The following is an 18,915-nucleotide window of genomic DNA, read 5'->3' as shown; positions in this document are numbered from 1 at the left end:
TTCACCAATTGATGAACAGTCTTTCATTTAGCTCATTTATTCTGCCCTGTTTGATATATTGTGTATTTTGCTCTTGTGAGGTTTACTATAAAGGGTTAGATTTTTTTCTGAGCACTGAAGGTGACTTGGCGGAGATACTTGTCGAAACATCGGCTTATTTTCGTTTCAAATTTTTCCACTGGATGACACTAACCTCGTTTTCTATCCTATTTCATTTTATTTTCCATTTTTTTTCTTCTTTTCACAATACGTCATGTATAGCCAGTGTGGTCTTAGAATGTGTTTATTAGCACAGCTCAGCTGTGGTTAAAGACTGTACCCACTGAGGGGGAGAAAAAGCAGGTGAATAAAACTCATTAGCCAACTCTAACTGTCCTGGTAGGGGCAGTCATGTGGTACGAGCAGGGCTTCCGCCACAGTCAGTTCCTTAAGTGCTAAAATTGTCGAAATTCGCGTGCGATTTTCACACAGAGCGATTTCCGGTGCTATATTCAAAGAATTGACTATAATAGGGCTAAAATAGCACGTTCATGCCACAGGTGGCAACCCTGAGTACGAGCAGTGTTGTATCTTCTGCCAAAACCTAGTATCTACCCAAAGAATTGATTTGGAGCTGAGGATAGACCTTTTCTAATCACAACATGATAAGGTCAATGCTAAAGTCAGAATGCACTTTCTGAGATATGACCTAGTTTATATGGGGATAAAAACTAATTTCACCGGTTTTTCACGCCAGAATTATGTATGGATATAGTAAAATTATAAAATACAGTTCTTACCAGTACTGGCCAGCAGCGAATAAAGTGGTAAAGGCGGAAAGAAAACGGACTTTAGGAAACCTTTTGACAAAATCTTGTATCTTCATCTATTTCTTCTATTCCAAAAATCACTAATATATGATTTTCTCGAGAACTTGAAAAATGCAGATACCCCGCTTTGGCAAAGGACAGCCAGGTAGTGATTGTGAGGAGCAGTAATGTTTCAAGTGCTTCCTACAATTGTTGGTAGGCTGTATGTTGTTTGAATCTAAAGTATTATTAATAGGCTTAGAATTTTTATTTAGAACAGATGTTAAATAGCGAAAAAGACCACACTGCCTTTCCATCATAAACAACAAATAACAAGTTGAACAATAGGGAATTTTTTTTCGTAAGACAGGGGAATTCCAAACTTTAAATGAATATTTCGACCCTATGTCCAAGGGCTGTACTCCGTATAAAACAAATGAAAATATAAGAGGGAAACTTACATTAAAAAACGACTTTAAACTAAAAAATTCTAAAACAGCCTTAGCATCAAAACTTCAATGAAATTCAACCAGGACTCTTGCATCATAACTTCGTTGAAGTCATGATGACTTCAAAAATAAAAAAGAAGAAATTTAGTTTAAAAGTCGTATTTTAATGTAAGTTTTTTGTCATTTGTTTTATACGGAGCACAGTGATTGAAAATACGGTCGAAATATTCATTTAAAGTTTGGAATTCCACTGTCTTATAAAAAAATCCCTATTCTTGTACTTGTGATTTTGTTGCTTAAAGCAGATATTCTTTATATATCACTGTGTAACTTATTCTATTGTCGCAAACTGTAGTGTTAGTGATTAACATTTAGTCATGTAGGGACATTCGCTAAATGATTCCTGAAGCACGTACACTAGAGTCGAAAGACGTGCAACATGTATATTTAATTAACGTAAATATTATAACGTAATTTAAGCACGTAAATATACGTGCTGTATATTTAATTTTGGAGGAGGGCCTTACTTCGGACCGTTCACAGAGTAAAATCTTACGTGGATATGAATTCAATAGGGTGTAACATGTCCACTTTTCTACTAAAATGAATTTATCAAACATATATTTTGAGTTTTTAAGTATTAATCTTGATAGAGGTAATGTTAGTAGAAGCAGTAGCTGCGATATGACTAACGCTGGTAGGAGCGTTCGCTGTTGCAGTAGTTGTTTTATTAGTAATAGTAATTGCTGGGATATAAGTAATAGTGATAGTACCAGTTTTAGTTGGACTGGTCGTTGCCATGGTAGGAATAATCTTAATAGGAGTCATAGCCGAAGTAATTACTTCAATAGTTGTTACGGTTTGAATTACTGCAGTAAATTCCACCAATTTTGACGTCTATTACACCATCTATTCAATAGGTGAGATTAAAAATCTTATCGCAAATGAAAATTGAGTGGATTGACAGTTGGTTATCTGTTGTATCTAAAATCAGATTTATTATCACAAAGATCTGCTTACTCGAAAACAATTTGATGTTATGTCCTCAAAACTGGTAAAATACGGTATTTTAGCCTGCAAAACGGTCATGTGAATTCAGTGCATTATTCTCATTATAATGGATGAATATTTCAAACCGTAATAGAAAGATAAATGATAGAAAAATTGTTTATATCGGTTAAAAACAGATGGAGAGGTGCTGGGCGAGGAGATTTTTCCTTTTTGAAGAGGTCAACTGGAATATTTTTCAAGGCCAAATAAACTCTTTCTGTAGGCTGAATAAATTACTATTATGCAATGAGTTCCTAATATTATTATTAGGAACTATTAATATAAATTAAATAAATAATATAAATAAAATATAAATAATTTATATTATAAACATAAATAAATTAATATTATTATTTTTTCCATCGAGTACTTTTAAAATCACTCTAAAGTGATTGTATATTTCGGATGCAGTAATTGGAAAGGTGTTATGTGACACTTTTTACCCAACTGAGAATCTTTATTCTATCACAATCTTTATTCTCCCTCGTTATTAGATGAGGAAGGGGTTGGGAACTCACATCATTGTTCAAAGGGGGTACCAAGTCTGAAAGGTTGAGAGCCCCTGCTACACATGAATGAATGACGTTTCAAGTGTGTATACTCAGTCAAGTCAAGCTTATGAATAGTTTTCTATAATTACCTTCAAATTGTAAAGACCGCCTGTTTGTTTTTAAACAAAGAGTTCACCGCATGACAGTATGATATAAACTTGTAAGTTTATTAAAACTAGCGTTTTGATAGCTCTAAACAGAATAGCAATCTCGTAATTTTTGGCTCTGGGAAAATTACTGTAATAATTACTGTCTGATCTCAGTTTCTGAGTAAAGCGTAAAAAATGCTAAAACGCCAAATGCTAGATGGCGTAGGTGACTTTTTTTTCGAAACTAGCGTCAGTTTCTGCTCTTGCGAGTTGCCCATACTCTTTGGATTGGATCTTGTAACCCCTGATCCATGGTTCGCTGACATGAATGAATCCAATTGTGTATTCTCATCCAGAAGTCGCCTCTTAAATGGGATGGCTCCACCGTTTTTAAACAATGCAAGTTTTTATGGTATTTAACGTTATTATATCTATTAATACTTATTTTAAACGTCATGAATTTGACATTTACAAAATCACTAAAAAATGATTATTAATGTATTCTATCCGGAACTCCGGTTTTTATGCTTTTGGTTTCTAGTTACAAGAGAAACAAGGTATTACGGATTTATCTACCGTCCATTGCTTTGAACAGCTTGATTACCTGTAAGCATCCTACCTACTAATCACAGCAAAGAGCTTGATGGGCTATTCCATGTAGAACAAACCAAACTGGAAAGTCATTGAAGTCATCTCAGATTTTCTTCAGATGTTAATTGGGAATAAGTCTACGTCTTCAGTCAAGGTCAGACTTTTTTTTCTTTTTTCTTTTTCGTCAGTGGTCATAGAATACCAGGAGAAGACTCATCAAAATAAAAATTGAAAATTCTATGTCTTCTATCAACTCTGCCATTTCTTGAGTAGTTCTAAGTCTGTGTTTTCTGTCAATTTTTTTTCTCTTTTTTTGTAAAGTCAGTATAAATAGGCTGAGAATTTAGGGCTATTTTAATCAAAGCCACCCAGAATCCATAGAAGTACATACAATGTAAACGTCAATTTTGACATTCTATCGTTTAGTTATTCCTTTATCCATTGACCTGATATTACGAAAACTGGCCTGAATACATAAAACATATTGCATAAAAACACATAGCAGGCACCTGAATAGGAAACATCTTGTTATCGAGATTAAGAAATTGATAAAAATATGACGCCGACCATAAACCCAAATTTCAGTTTCCATAAGTTTCTAAGGACACGCCTAACAAATCATACATTTCATAGGTACATTATCTAGCACCGTGACTCCCCAGCGTGGGGCGCAGGCCCTACTGGTGGGGCATGACACTATTTTGGTGGGTCATGGGCAGGACGTGCACCCTTCTGCTGACCATACATTAGATCCTTAATTTTGAAAAAAAAACATGTGAATCATGTCACATTCACGCGCATTTAGAGAGCAAAAACGATAGATGGTAGCATTGCAGTAATGTTATACATCATATAAAAAGTATTGAATTCCGACTATATTTTTCATTGGTATAAAACATGCATAGAGGACGACCCAAAAAAATATATCAAGTTAATGGCACTTCAAGCTTTCTTCAGGTGAACATACGTCAAGTTTTGAATAACAAAACATAAATATAATAATGGGGACATCGGGATTTTAGAAATTTCTAGGTGGGGCATGGCCCAAAATTGGTTGGGAACCACCGATTTAGTAGTATGATTGTTTATTCAGTACGTATTAACCACCAAGCTGCCTTTAAGGTAAAAGAGTAAGTTTGTATTTTAAATCAAATCTATAACAATTATAAACAAATTATTTTTTCACAGATATGTTTGATTCACCCTTTCTCGCTTTCTGTAATAAAACGTCCTTAAAAATGTTGTGCGAAAATCTCTTGAAAGAATTGAATATATATAGAAGCTGACTGAATAATTGCTTAACTCTAAGACGTTAGCAATAGCGCGGAACACCTGGAAAATACAGAAACACATTAGTTCAGTTTTAGTTACATTTTTTTAGAAAAACACTTAAATTTGGGATATTTCACGTTATACGTATAGCATTGCATCTAGAGTCTACACAGGGTAACCGGTTTTAAATTGGAAAGAACAAAAAACAAATATATTATTAGGGCTATATATGCGCCCTATGGAAGGGAGGGGGTGCATTGTCACGGTATTTACTATTATGTTGAAAAGAAGCATAAAATAAGGATTTTTATTTCATGTTAGTTTTGTGTAAAGTCTATCACTATTTATGGAATCATCGATAGGTGAGGGCTTTGACATGTCACAAACACGACTTTCAACATAAAAAAGAGCCTAAAATTAGCAACCTAAAAGTGCCTCTTTTTGATCTATCCATAGATCTGGATCTATTCCTTACTCCTATTTTTTCAAAATTGTATGAAGGATTCATTGCAGATTTGCTAAAGGAAAAAATCCTACCTCTTACTGACCTGAAACAATTTGGAAACCTAAAATCAACTTCTACTTCCCACTACCTCGTTTCTCTTATTGACCACATCGGGAAAATCCTCGAAAAACCTAATTCCTGGCTAAACTTAATTTCTATTGACCTTCAGAAAGCCTTTGACCTTGTTAACCACAATATTTTAATTGAGAAACTAGAAAGCGAGTTCAATATCGATCCCTTACTGGTAAAATTGGTTGCCTCATTTTTAACAAATAGATCACAGGTGGTTAAATACCAGAACCATTACTCAAATCCTCTCCCTATCTACAATGGCATACCCCAAGGAACTCTCCTAGGCCCCCTCCTTTTTTCAGTCATGGTTAACAGCCTTGCGAAGGAAGTTCCTGACCGTTGGAAATTTGTTGATAACCTAACGATTGTTGAAAGTTGCTTCAGAAATTTAATAAGCGACCCTATGAGTATTCTCAATGAAATTGGAAGTGAGGCTTTGGACCTAGATATGACCGTAAACCCCTCTAAGTCCATGATAATGCCGATTTGTTTCCTCAAATCCTCGCCCTGTTTTCTCAATCCTATCCCTCCTGAAATTTATGCATCCTCGGTTAAATTACTTGGAGTCACAATTTCGTCAAATTTAAAGTGGGATGTCCACGTTAAAGATATCATCCATAAAGCTAATGCGTCTATCGCCCTCCTTAAGCTCCTAAATAAATATAGCGTCCCCCCTTCTCACTCCTTAAGGTTGTACACGTCGTTTGTCCGTCCGCATCTTGAATATGCTTGTCCAGTTTGGCACCCTGGCATCTCCCGTGAAGAATCAGACAAAATTGAGTCAATACAAAAAAGAGCCTTTCGAATAATTTTCAAAGAAGGCAAGGTGCCTTACTCTCTGCTCCTAAAAAAAGCTAGTTTGGAAACCCTTGAGCGAAGGAGGTCGTCGTTGTGCCTCCATTTTTCAAAAAATACAATTACGAAACCTCGGACGGCAAGTATTTTCCCCAAACGTCACTCACCATCTAGATTACGACAGCCTCGAGCTGTTTCTGAGCCCATCCCAGTTTTGTCCCCCATTCGTTGCGTTACCTCCAGATATAAAAAAACCTTTGTCCCCTTCATCACAGAAAAAATAAATAAAATAGCCAACTAGTTTTGCCTCCCCCCGTTTTTTTTTTCTTTCATGTGAGGTGCTTTAGGTCGTTGTTCGTTTGATTCGTTTGTTCCCACCGATTGTTTATATGTTCTCTTTTAAACCTTTTCAACGCTAATTTTATCTCACTCTTTTAGTTTTGTTTTACGACTTACCCTTTCAACTTTCTGACATATTGCCGTTTAATTTTTCTTTTTTTTGACAAATGAATGGCTTTGCCTTTCTGATTTAGTTGTTTTTGACATTGTTTAACCAGTTTTTTAGTTGTTGTGCTATTTTTATGATGTGTTTTTATTTTTATGGTTTTATGTTTTATTTTTATGGTTAATCCCTCACATAGTTGAAATTTTAAATTAATACCCCCCCCTTTTTTTTTCTCACTCCACTCTTATCTTATAGTTTGAGTGTTTATTTTGCAATTGCAAACTTTGTAATTCTTGCTAGCTACATTTTTGTTTAAATTTGTTTTCCCTGTTTTAACTTTACGAGTTTTTATCGTTTGACTTTTTATTGATTGCAATTTATGATGTTGTACTGACGCTGAAGTGCGAATTCGGCCCTTTTGGGCTTGTGATAGTCGCTTTGTTGAAATAAATATTATCTTATCTTATCTCTTATCTTACACCCTGTCGCAGTTGAACTCCTATGTCGCAGTTCGTACCCACCTGTGGATACGCTGAGTTGCCTGGGGGAGGCCCCTAAAGAACAATAGACTGATAAAGCTTTTTTTGTCTTCAATTAGGAGGCCTGTGTCCCCCTGGATTCTGATAAAATACCTTTTGGGGATATTTCCACTGAAAAATATCTTATCTTTGGTAATTTTTATTGGAAAAACTAAAAAACAAATGAGAAATTTGCTCCCCTGGACATTGAAAAACACATTTTTATCCCCAACACTGCTAGACTTTCATGAATTTTTGGATATTATGTTTCTTATTTCCTCCTTTTCCCTATAAAACGCATCTGTAAAAAACTGCCATTTGTATAATTTATTGTCTTTGCCCTTGGGCAGTAGGAGTTATATCATTCCTGGAGACGTATTTACCGAACCTTTAGGCACAATTGATCATTTTTAACAAAATCCTTATCTCAAAATTTCGACTTGACACCACGGGGAGTTAGAGTGGGTGGCAAAAACAGACAAACAAAGGGGACTAGTCGTCTTCCAATCACTTCTGACATTAAAAGGGACTAAAACTTTAAATCCCGATTTAACGCCCCCCCCCCCCACAAATTTCTTGAACCACACCTTTTGGGATGAAGGAGGAGCGTGTTTAGCTGTGTTGGCCTCAGGTGGCTTGGTGCTGCGGTGAGTTTTTAGTAGTAGTGGTAGTAGTACACCTTCCATATGAAGCTATCGAGGAGAAAACAACACATTGAATGCACGTTGCTCTTTACTAAAATTAAGCCTACAGCGTTGCCTCTGATATTTTCGGGAGGTCTCTGATTTTAAGCTTTAGGTTTTGGTGAAATTTCGGCGGACGCACGGGGTTTTAGAGGAATATCGAGGCCCTATACGGTCAATCATCAATCGACCGATGTGTGCTTCAGTCAACCTTCAATCGACCCTTCAATCAACCCTTGAATGTGGACCAAAGCCAATGCAACATGCGGCTTTTGATCAAAATGATTGAGTCATTCTAACTTTATAAAAATCACCATTAATGCTTGACTCAAGCGTCAAAAAGGTTCCTAGATTGTCAATCGATGTCAATCGATTGTCAATAGATTGTCTAGCTTGTGTCAATCGATTGACAGAATATCCCGATCAAAACGAATGACCAGGGCCTCCTTCTAAAATCGACCTACGTGTGCTTCAATCAACCTTCAATTGACCCTTCAATCTCGACCAAATCAACGTCAACGCTTGACTCAAGTGTCAAACAGGCTCCTAGACAGTCAATCATGCTTGAGTCAATCAATGGACGGAGGCTCTCCATCGAAACGATTGACTGTCTAGGGCCTCCTTAAGAGTTTAAAGCTTTGTATATCTGATACCGAAGTTGATCCTATTTTTTTCTAAGAGACAGGATCACAGAGAGAATAAAACTAAGAAGAGTAGGATTTTCGGAAACTTAACAGGCGGAGAGCAGATTTAAAAATTATAGCGGTTTTAACAGTGCAGTGTCTGGCAATTTCATTGAAAAAGTCGAAAATTTCAAACAAACTTGGATAGATGATATAAAGAGCTTAGGACAGGATTATTGCTACAATTTCTACGAAAGTGATGATTAGTCAGCATCTGTTTTTTCTTTGAAGGCATACGTTAGGCTGGAACTCTTGACAAGTTAAAGTGGCTGGTTCCCTTTAAGCTGGTACACCTACTTGTGACGCAAAGTTTTTTAGTTTATTTTTAACCCTTCAGAGCATTTTTAAGTACCTAAAAGGACAAGTATGCAGTTCAGAGTCGAACAAAATCACTAAACATTAGATGACATACCAGTATGATAATACCAGTCTGACAGAGGATGTATTTCCTGCTCATATATCGTGTTGTCGACTGAAAATTCTGCCGAAAAAAAATACGGTACACTCAAATATAAAGGTAGGCAGGTCACTCCACAAAGTGTGGCTAAACCAAGGCCGTATCCAGGATTTTTATTCTGAAAGGAGGAAACAAGAAAACTTTGAAAACATACCAACAATTTGTTTATATGTATTTTTGTTACTTTTTTACGAGTAAGATAATAATTTCGGAGGGGGAAGGAGGAACCAAACGACTGCACTCCACATGTTTCTACTGTATGTCAGAGGTGAATCTCTAGTATTTTTATCGGGGGGAAGGCAAGAGGAGACCATATCCGAATAGCTGTTCAGGTATCCGAATACCTGAACAGCTTAAACCTATATTGCGGTTTTTCTTTTTAATTTCTGACATTTGTTTTTCGTTCAATTCTTACTTTTTCAACTTAATTAGGTTCTATTACTAATATGATAATATGATAAGGTAATCGCGACCTTGAGTCGCCTCCAGTTGGTAAACACTCTCTATCCATCCCACACATCGTCTATAAAGCTTCGGGTGATATACGTAACTTAAGAATTAACTTACGTAGGGAACTTCTATATTCGTGTGTTTTATTGGGTATATGAGGGGGCTCACCCCTCGTCGATACCTCGCTCTTTACGCTAAAGCTTAAATTTTGTCCCAATTCCTTAAGAATTAGCGTAAAGAGCGGGACGTTGATGAGGAAGTAGCCCCTTTCATATACGAAGTAATCTTTGTTCGTTTTAAGTTTTAATGTCGTTCCTTACTTTCATTTAAAAAAAACTTGTTTTTTTTGTTTAATTTCTGGACGTTTTTTAATTAATACATTTTTTTTTATCTTGGCTCTCCACGCATAAATAATTAAAATAAAATTTGCATATTAATTTTTTTGGGGCTAAATGGCTTTTTCATAGTTTTAATAGGAAGATTTTGAAAAAAAAGGAGCGAGAGAGGAGGCCTAGTTGCTCTCCAATTTTTTGATTACTTAAAAAGGCAACTATAACTTTTAATTTTTACGAACGTTTTCATAAGTAAAAAATATACGTAACTTACGAATTAACTTACGTAGCGAACTTCTATATTCGTATGTTTTTATTCCGTATATGAGGGGGCTCACCCCTCGTCGATACCTCGCTCTTTACGCTAAAGCTTAAATTTTGTCCCAATTCCTTAAGAATGACCACTGAATCACAAAGTCCGTAGAATAAATAGTTGAAATTACTAAAAATACTTTAGCGTAAAGAGTGGGGTATTACGAGGAGGTAAACCCCTCATATGTGTAATAATTTATGTTCGTTTTAAGTTTTAATATTGCTCCTCACTTTTAGTGGAAAAAACTTTTCATATTTATTTTTTCATTGTTGTTTTTAATAATGCTAGAAAATCCTGCGCCCCCTCCATTGAAAGTCTCTTCCCCAATAAAACATTCCTCCATTGAAAGATCCTCCCGCGTAACCCCCCTTCAACTCTCCCCCCAAACCAAAAAATCCCTCTGAAAACGTCTGTACACTTCCCAGTAACCATTACTTTATGTAAACACAGGAAAGAGTTTGTAACTTGCAGCCCCTCCCATGGCGACTTCGGGGAGTAAATCGTCCACAAAGACATAGTTATTAGGTTATTCGACTATGGTGAATAAAATGGCTATCTCAGAATTTTGATCCGGTGACTTTGGGGAAATAATGAGCGTGGGAGGGGGCCTAGGTGGCCTCCAATTTTTTGGGCACTTAGGGCACTAGAACTTTTAATTCCGTTAGAATGAGCCCTTTTGCGACATTCTAGACCACTGAGTCGATATGATCACCCCTGGGGAAAAAAAACAAAAAAAAAACAACAAAAAAAAAACAAATAAACATGCATCCGTGATTTGTCTTCTGGCAAAAAATGCTAAATTCCACATTTTTGTAGATAGGAGCTTGAAACTTCTACAGTAGGGTTCTCTGATACGCTGAATCTGATGGTATGATTTTCGTTAAGATCGTGTGACTTTTAAGAGGTATTTCCCCCTATTTTCTAAAATGAGGCAAATCTTTTCAGGCTCGTAACTTTTGACCGGTAAGACTAATCTTGATGAAACTTCATAAAAATTTCCATTTCCATTTTTTAGAGTTTTGGTTACTATTGAGCCGGGTCGCTCCTTACTACAGTTCGTTACCACGAACTGTTTGAAAGGAGGTGAATGTTCACTTATTCAAAAATCAACCTGAATTCATGGTCATGTAAATGGCGTCTATCTTTTCCCCCATCCTTTAGGAAAAAGTGGGGACACTTTTTCAAAAAGTGTCACTTTTTTGAAAACACTTTTTCAAAATATCATTCATAATCATTCATAATCCTTTAAATGAATAAAAGGAAAAATAAGATGAATTAGTATTTAGAACAGATAACACGAGTGAGAAAACAAATTCACATAAAGTGTTCAATAAAATTTGTTGTTCAGCAATCGTCTTTCAGTGACCAACGACATTGTGGATGAAAACTACCCAAGAATTTCAAATCACTGTTTTTCAAACTTGTTGGGGTAACTTACGTGTTATACCGACCACACCTTAGAAGTGAAGTTAGTTTAATCCTTATGAAATATACCCAAACATGATGAAAATATGATACTGTAGACACAAAATTTCGGAAACTGCTGCGACAAAGAATTATGGAAGTAGGCCGCACAGAATGCATTGTATTAAATACCTAACTTAAACCCAAACCTCCTCTATATATGAAACATTTAATTAGAATATACATACATCGTAGTTTTTTACATCCAAAATAAACAAATGATATCTGATCCCAGAGGGTCAATCCGGTTTCTGTCAGATCTTACACACCGGAAACGTCTTTTAATGACCAACAGCGTTGTGGATGAAAATGATCAATGGTTTTCAAATCAATGTTTGTCAAACTTGTTGGTCAAATTTAGCAGGAAATTTCAAGGTATATTGTTATGCAGGAATTTTTTTTTGCAATTTTAGAAGTACAAAAAAACACACTTAATTTGTCACACAGGTGGTTATATTTATCACACCTGAAACAAGACATGGGAAGGGACGAACTTTTGAATCATATACCCCTTCGCCCTCAAAGGGGCACTAGAAATATTTTGTTGATCAAAACTGAAAATTTGAGAACTCGATAATATAGTGAAAAGCCGCATATACAGTGAAAATTACACTTGTAAATATGAATCTACAGTCAAACAATGTTGAATTGATGGTGAAATTATAGCTGTATGTTTCCAAAAATAATTGAAATTTAAGTTCTCGCAAAAATCATTATTGACAAACAAGTTTGTTCTCGCAAAAATTATTATTGATAAACAAGTTTGTTCTCGCAATTGTTGACCAACATTGTTAAGAAACAATGTATTCACCAGAAAAAACGTATAGCGTAACCTTATTAGGTGCCTTGTGGAGAAGGTTATACCTTTGAGGTGAGGTAGGGTAAATTTTCATCACACCATTCTGTTTTTTTTTCTGTGAAGTACATATACCCTTAAAATTGCAACTGGTGAAAAAATTCACTACAAGAGGTGATCTCAACTAATCGATAAAAATTTATGATCAATTCTGATCAATTCTCAACTGATCAATATCAACTGATTCAACTGATCAATTCCCAACTATAAATAAAATTTAAGGAAGCTTCGGATTGCCCCTTTCGTTTTTAACGTGGCGATTCAAAATTAGGCAAAAAACTTGACACCAACTTACTTGGAAGCCGTAAGATTTTAGTATTCTCTCATGAATCATCAGGCTAAGAATCAGTTGTGGTGCTGTGCAGACCAAAAACAGAACAGAGGTCGATCCAAGAAGCAGCATTAATCTTTGCTCTTGTGAAAGTCTTGTGGTCTCCTCTTGACTTATTGTGCTGAAATCATTACATCTTTAAAAATCATGTAATAAAAGTCATCTGAAATTGAATAACCAAAGAAGCAACAGAGTTGAGTGAGATTTGGACTCTGACACATGCATGCAACTGTGTATGGTGTATAGAAGCTCAGTTTCAAGGTCGCGAACGCCGTTCACCAGTCTCATTTCCGTAAAAAAAGGTTTTGTTTTAGGTAGGCATTTTACAATCCCTACCGGCTGTGCTGATCACCGTTTCATGGCCTTTCAACCAGGAAGCACAATGGGGGTTTGGGGGTAAGCCACCCTGTACCTTCGCATACCTTTCCTGTTTACCTTCCACAGAATTCTCCAGGTACCCATTTAGAATTGGGTCGACTCTGTTTGAGCTTGCAGAGTCACGCCACTGACCCCCTTTTCGAACCAAATAACCAGTTATATCTTTACCAACATTTGCAATGTTTACCAAGTATAGCGATAACCCAAGTATAAATATTTTGGACCACGGCGCTTGAGCAAGGTTAATTCACATGCACATACATGTCGGGGAATAAAAACTGTGCCAGAAGTGTCTTACTTGAATCAGAAAGATTTTAAAATTTTGATTTTACTTGACAATTAGTGGTTTACATTGGCTGTTGGTGATACTTTGAATAAAGGCATAAAATATCTTTTTCCCTTTCAACAACTTTTTCATCAATGGAATAGACATTTGATTAGTATCACTATTTCGGACCAGCGTATTTACGTACTACCAATGCGCGTGCGCGTATTCGGCGTGTACTAGATACCGTACAAGAAGTGCCAAGTTTGAGCCAAAAGCAATGTAAAATGGGTTTTGATTGGGCTTGGCACTTCCTGTGCGGTTTCTAATACATGACGTATACGCGCATGCGCATTGGTAGTACGTAAACGCGATGGTCCGAAATAGTGATACTTGTGGGATTTATTTTTAAATTGACCGTGATACTTTTTGACCACGGTCACCACCTTGAGTTTTAGTGACTTGACTTTGGGAGCCTATAAGTCAAAAGAAACTTTTTCCTGGGCATAACCCACTTTTAAACTAGATGCTCTAAGTTTCATCAAATGATTTTTCTCTGAATTCCCATTCTATGCCGGCTTTTTCTAATATAATTCTGAATTCCTATTACAAATTCCCGAATTTCCTGAGCGACTTAGATAGTCCCTTGTCACATGAATAAAAATTATCTCTTTGGAAATTGCTTATATGTCAGAAATATTCCTCGTTTTGAGAAACTATATCTTCTACGGTTTCATTAAGGTAAAAATATCAGTTCATAATGATATTTCATATTCTTGTTTTACATCAAGAGTTCATAATTACTATCTTATTTATTACAGAAAATTCATCCTAAAATTTTGTCTTACACAATTGTAGCCAAAAATGAGAAGTTTTAGTAACTTGACTCTGAGAACCTAAATATCAAACAATATTTAATCAACTTTAATGCTGAAGCTTATAATTCCGGAAAATATTTTCCTCCTGAATTTCTACGGTTGGACAGTTTTTCCTGATATATTCCCTGAGCATATTTCCTAATTTCCTGGATGACCTAGATAGTCCCTTGTCACATAAATAAGATTTGTCTCGTTGAAAATTGCTTATTTGTCGGAAATATTCCTCGTTTCGAAAAGTTTTATCTTATCCCATTTAATTAAGGTAAAAACATTTATTCAAATTGATATTTTATGCCGATATTTCACATTGTGAGTTCATAAAAAATACGCTTATTAGATATTACATAAAAAACAAGTTTCTTCAACTAAAAGTAATGAGCAAAATTAAAACTTAAAACAAACAGAAATTATTACCTATATGAGGGGTCACCCCCATGACAATACTTCGCTCTTTAGGCTAAAGTTCGAATTTTGTCCAAAATCTTTCAGAATGACTCTTGAATCAAAAAGGCCGCTAAATTAGAATAAATAGCTGTTTTAAATCTACCAAAAAAACTTTAACGTAAACAGCAAGGTATTGATGAGGGGGTGACCCCCTTCAAATGCATAATAATTTCTGTTTGTTTTAAGTTTTAATGTGGCTCCTTGCTTTCAGGTGAAAAACTTGTCTTTTATTTAATTTCTTATTCTTTTTTAGATAATGCTGGGAAATCTGACTTCTGCTCCAAGAAATATTCCCTTCCCCTTTAAAAAATTTCTCCATGGAAAGATCGTCCCATATAACCCTCCTGACCCCCCACCAGAAAAATCCCCCTGAAAACGTCTGTATACTTCCCATTACCAATATTATATGTAAACAATGGGCATACATAATTGCTGCTAAAAATGAGAATTTCCGTTTTAGTGACTATCTTGGGGACCTAAATACCACGCGATACTTAACCTACTTTGACGCTAAAGCTTCTAATTTCTGAAGATTATTTTCTCCTGAATCTCTACTCTTAATAATTTTTTTCTAATAAACTTCTGAATTTTCTGAACACATTTCCTGATTTTCTGAATAGACTTAGATATTTTTTAACTCATATTTTCTGAATTAATTATATAGGGAGCGTGAGGGACAGAAACCTTGTTTTAAGGCAGGGCTGGATAGAGAGGAACTAAAATGGACAATATCAACAAAAGGAAACTTTTGTTGTTGGGGGTAGGGGAAAGCACCGGTATCTGGGAAGGACAAAGCTGGAGTTAAATCTTTACTTTTGCCCGATATGTGGGGATGAGGAGGATCATTTAATCATTTCTTGGGTTTTGTATAGAATTAAATGGTCTAAGGGGAGAAGTTTTTCCGAAGTGGAATACAAGGGATGAATGAGTGGATACAATTTTAAGGGATGGAAATTTTATGGAGATTCGTGAAGATGGGTAAGTTTGTGGGCACAGGTGTGAGCAGGTCAGAATTTATCAATTGGCTTAAATAGTGATTGTTTGTTCCCAATTGGCCCCCTTTTCCTGTGGGCCTAGTGGTGCACAATCCTAGGGGGCTCAATAAACTATAATTGAGCGATTTTTTCTTAGCAAAAACTGGACTGATGAGATTTATCGTCAATGTTCCAGGTCCACTCCTACAAAAGAACAAAATACTGATGACGGAAAAAGAATGATGACTCTAACTGATGTTAGCAAAGTTTTGCGTCATTTTGATGCTGTTGATATGTATCCAAACGTTGACATTTCCTTAAGAAAGGTTCTTAGTGCGTCTATTACAAACTGCACAGGGTAAAGATCCTTCTCCACACCTTCAGTGGTCGAGAAACAACCTTCAAGATCTTCAATCAACCACGACAGATTGACACCATTATCTGTGTTCACTATAGAGGGAAGGTTGACTGAACATATACCGTACTATGACATCATAGACACAGTCACACAATAAAAAGCAACGAGGAAGACTTTATCAAATGGCTTTGAAAATATATAGTCCTCCTTGCAAAATAATATATAATACGTAAATATATTTATGTGTTTCTATCTACCAATGGATTAGATTTATTTCCAATACTTTGTTGGTGCATTTAATTTATTTAATACCCCCAACGTACAAATACTTAACCTCTCGATTATTATCATAAGTTACATTATTTTACGATAAATAAAAATTAGCTACCAAGGCTAGTAGCGTCAAAGCTCCAGCCTTGGGTATGGGACATAGGGAAAATTGGGTATGAGACATAATTTATTTATATTTTACTCTTGATTTAAGGGTGCTTATTCCCTTATGATTTGTATAGTGTTTTTTGCATAGACATGGTCCGTAAAGGCTTTTAGAGTTAAATAATATCAAATATCACTATCAACTCTAATCCCTTGTCATTAAAATAAAATTTGTCTCGCGAACATTACTGTCTCGTCAGAGTAAGTAATTTAATCTTAGTTCAGTTTATTCTTTAATGATTTGTATAGTGATATACTTTGTATATACAGATAGTAAAAACTTTTAGAGTTAAAAACTATCAAATATCAATACCAAAGATAGTCCCTTGTCAAATAAATAAAATTTGTCTTGCGGATATTACTTACTCGGTCATTTCTTTGTTTCAAAAACTGTTATCCCACTTAATTAACTTTTCAAGCAGTTTATGGTAATAAACCATAAGTAAGGAGAGACTCCACCCAATAGTGACCGAAATTCTAAAAAAACAGAATTTTGATAACAGTAGATGCATCAAAAGAATCATTTTTTATGCTGATTCCAAAAATATAAAGTTCATTTAATGCTATCCATCAAAAATTACGAGCCTGAGAAAGTTTGCCCTACCTTTGAAAAATAAAATTCATGGAATCTTACTGAAAACCAATCCATTCGATTCAGTTTATCAGAAAAAAAATTCTGTAGAGGTTTCATGATCCCATGTGCAAAAATGTGGCATTAATTTTTTTTTTGCCAGAAGAAAGATTACGGATGCGTCCTTATTTGTTTGTTCTTCCCAGGAGTGATCGTACCGAATCAATGGTCTCAGAAGACCGGGAGAGGGCTCATTCAAAAGGAAATTAAAAGTTCTAGTGTCCTTTTCAAGTGACCAAAAAGACTGGAGGGCAACTAACCCTTTTCCTATGCCCCTTTTCCCCAATGTCGGCCGATCAAAATTTTGAGATGATCATTTTGTTCAATACAGTTGAAATGTTCAATAGCGATTTCTTTGGGGTTGATGGATTCCCACAGACCCCAGAGAAAGGGCCTCAAGTTGTAAAATTTGCCCATTGTTTACATATAGCATTTGTTATTGGGAAGTTTACGGACATTTTTGGGGGGAATTTTTGCGGGGTTGATTTTCTGTGGGGAATATTTTTTGTTGGGAGGGAAGTTTCTGGGAGTGAGCTTTCAAGGGAAAATTTTACAGAGGGAGGGATATTTTCCAGAATTCTTATACGAAATCCGTTTTATTTGTCTTACTTTCTCTTTATCGACTCAATTTTGCGAGTGGAAATTTTCGTAGGGCACTTTTGTGGGATTGCAATTATCACCAGGAATAATTCTCCTTGGTGAAATTTTCTGTGAGAGCAGCCTTTCATTGTGGGCTACCCCAGTAGCCCCCTCCCCTTTGAACGGCAAAGTCCCTAATCCTATTCCCTTTGAGAAGAGCTTGGCAAACAGTCTTCAAAAATTATCAGAGAAGTGTAACAACATTAGATAAGACTTTAGGAGGGACAACGGCGATTGGTCTCTGGTAGTCGAATCAAGGATTAGGTCTCTATTTTGTCAACTTTTATAGCGGCTCAATATTCTCATTCAGGTCAACACTTTTCTGTAGACAACAATTTCTGACATTACAGAAAAATAGCTTTTTTATGGCACTTGGTATTAACCAAGTGACATATAGCAATCGCAAATTCTGTCGGTCTGTCTATCGGTCCCGGTTTTGCTACTTTAGGCACTTCCAGGTAAGCTAGGACGATGAAATTTGGCAAGCGTATCAGGGACCAGACCAGGTTAAATTATAAATAGTCGTTTTCCCAATTTGACCATCTGGGGGGAGTGGGGGGCCAGTTAATTCGGAAAAAATAGAAAAAATGAAGTATTTTTAACTTATGAGCGGGTGATTGGATCTTAATGAAATTCGATGTTTGGAATGATATTGTGTCTCTGAGCTCTTGTACTAAATCCCGACAAGATCTGATGACATTGGGGGGAGTTGGAGGGGGGAAACCTAAAACTTGGAAAACACTTAGAGTGGAGGGATCGGGATGAAACTTGGTGGGAAAAATAGACACAAGTCCTAGATACATGATTGACATAACCAGAATGGATCCGCTCTCTTTGGGGTAGTTGGGGGAGGGGTTAATTCTGAAAAATTAGAAACAATGAGGTATTTTTAACTTACAAACGGGTGATCGGATCTCAATGAAATTTGATATTTAGAAGGATATCGTGTCTCAAAGGTCTTATTTAAATCTTGACTGGATCTGGTGACATTGGGGAAGTTTGGGGTGGGGGAACCTAAAATCATGGAAAACGCTTAGATTGGAGGGATCGGGATGAAACTTGGTGGGAAAAATAAGCAAAAGTCTTATATACGTGATTTACATAATTGGAACGGATCCGCTCTATTGGGGGGGGGGGGTTAATTCTGAAAAATAAGAAAAAATTACGTATTTTTGACTTACGAAGGAGTGATCGGATCTTCATGAAACTTCATATTTAG

The 18,915-nt window shown here is 35.9% G+C and overlaps 1 protein-coding gene across 1 annotated transcript in view; it reads right to left on the bottom strand.

The window, feature by feature from the left end:
• Nucleotides 1–4,609: 4,609 nt before the first annotated feature.
• LOC136037244 (probable G-protein coupled receptor B0563.6) overlaps nt 4,610–18,915 on the bottom strand; it is a 79,564-nt gene continuing 65,258 nt past the window's right edge. The window contains exons 5-6 of the mRNA XM_065719859.1: nt 12,659–12,815; nt 4,610–4,850 (exon numbers count right to left, since the gene is read on the bottom strand). Of these exons, the coding sequence (XP_065575931.1) occupies nt 4,701–4,850; nt 12,659–12,815 (307 nt within the window). The 3' untranslated portion in view covers nt 4,610–4,700. The remainder of the gene's footprint in view (nt 4,851–12,658; nt 12,816–18,915) is intronic.

Source organism: Artemia franciscana, chromosome 16 (genome assembly GCF_032884065.1).
Source record: "Artemia franciscana chromosome 16, ASM3288406v1, whole genome shotgun sequence".
In the NCBI taxonomy this organism is placed as follows: domain Eukaryota; kingdom Metazoa; phylum Arthropoda; class Branchiopoda; order Anostraca; family Artemiidae; genus Artemia; species Artemia franciscana.
This window is presented reverse-complemented; position numbering and strand designations above follow the sequence as displayed.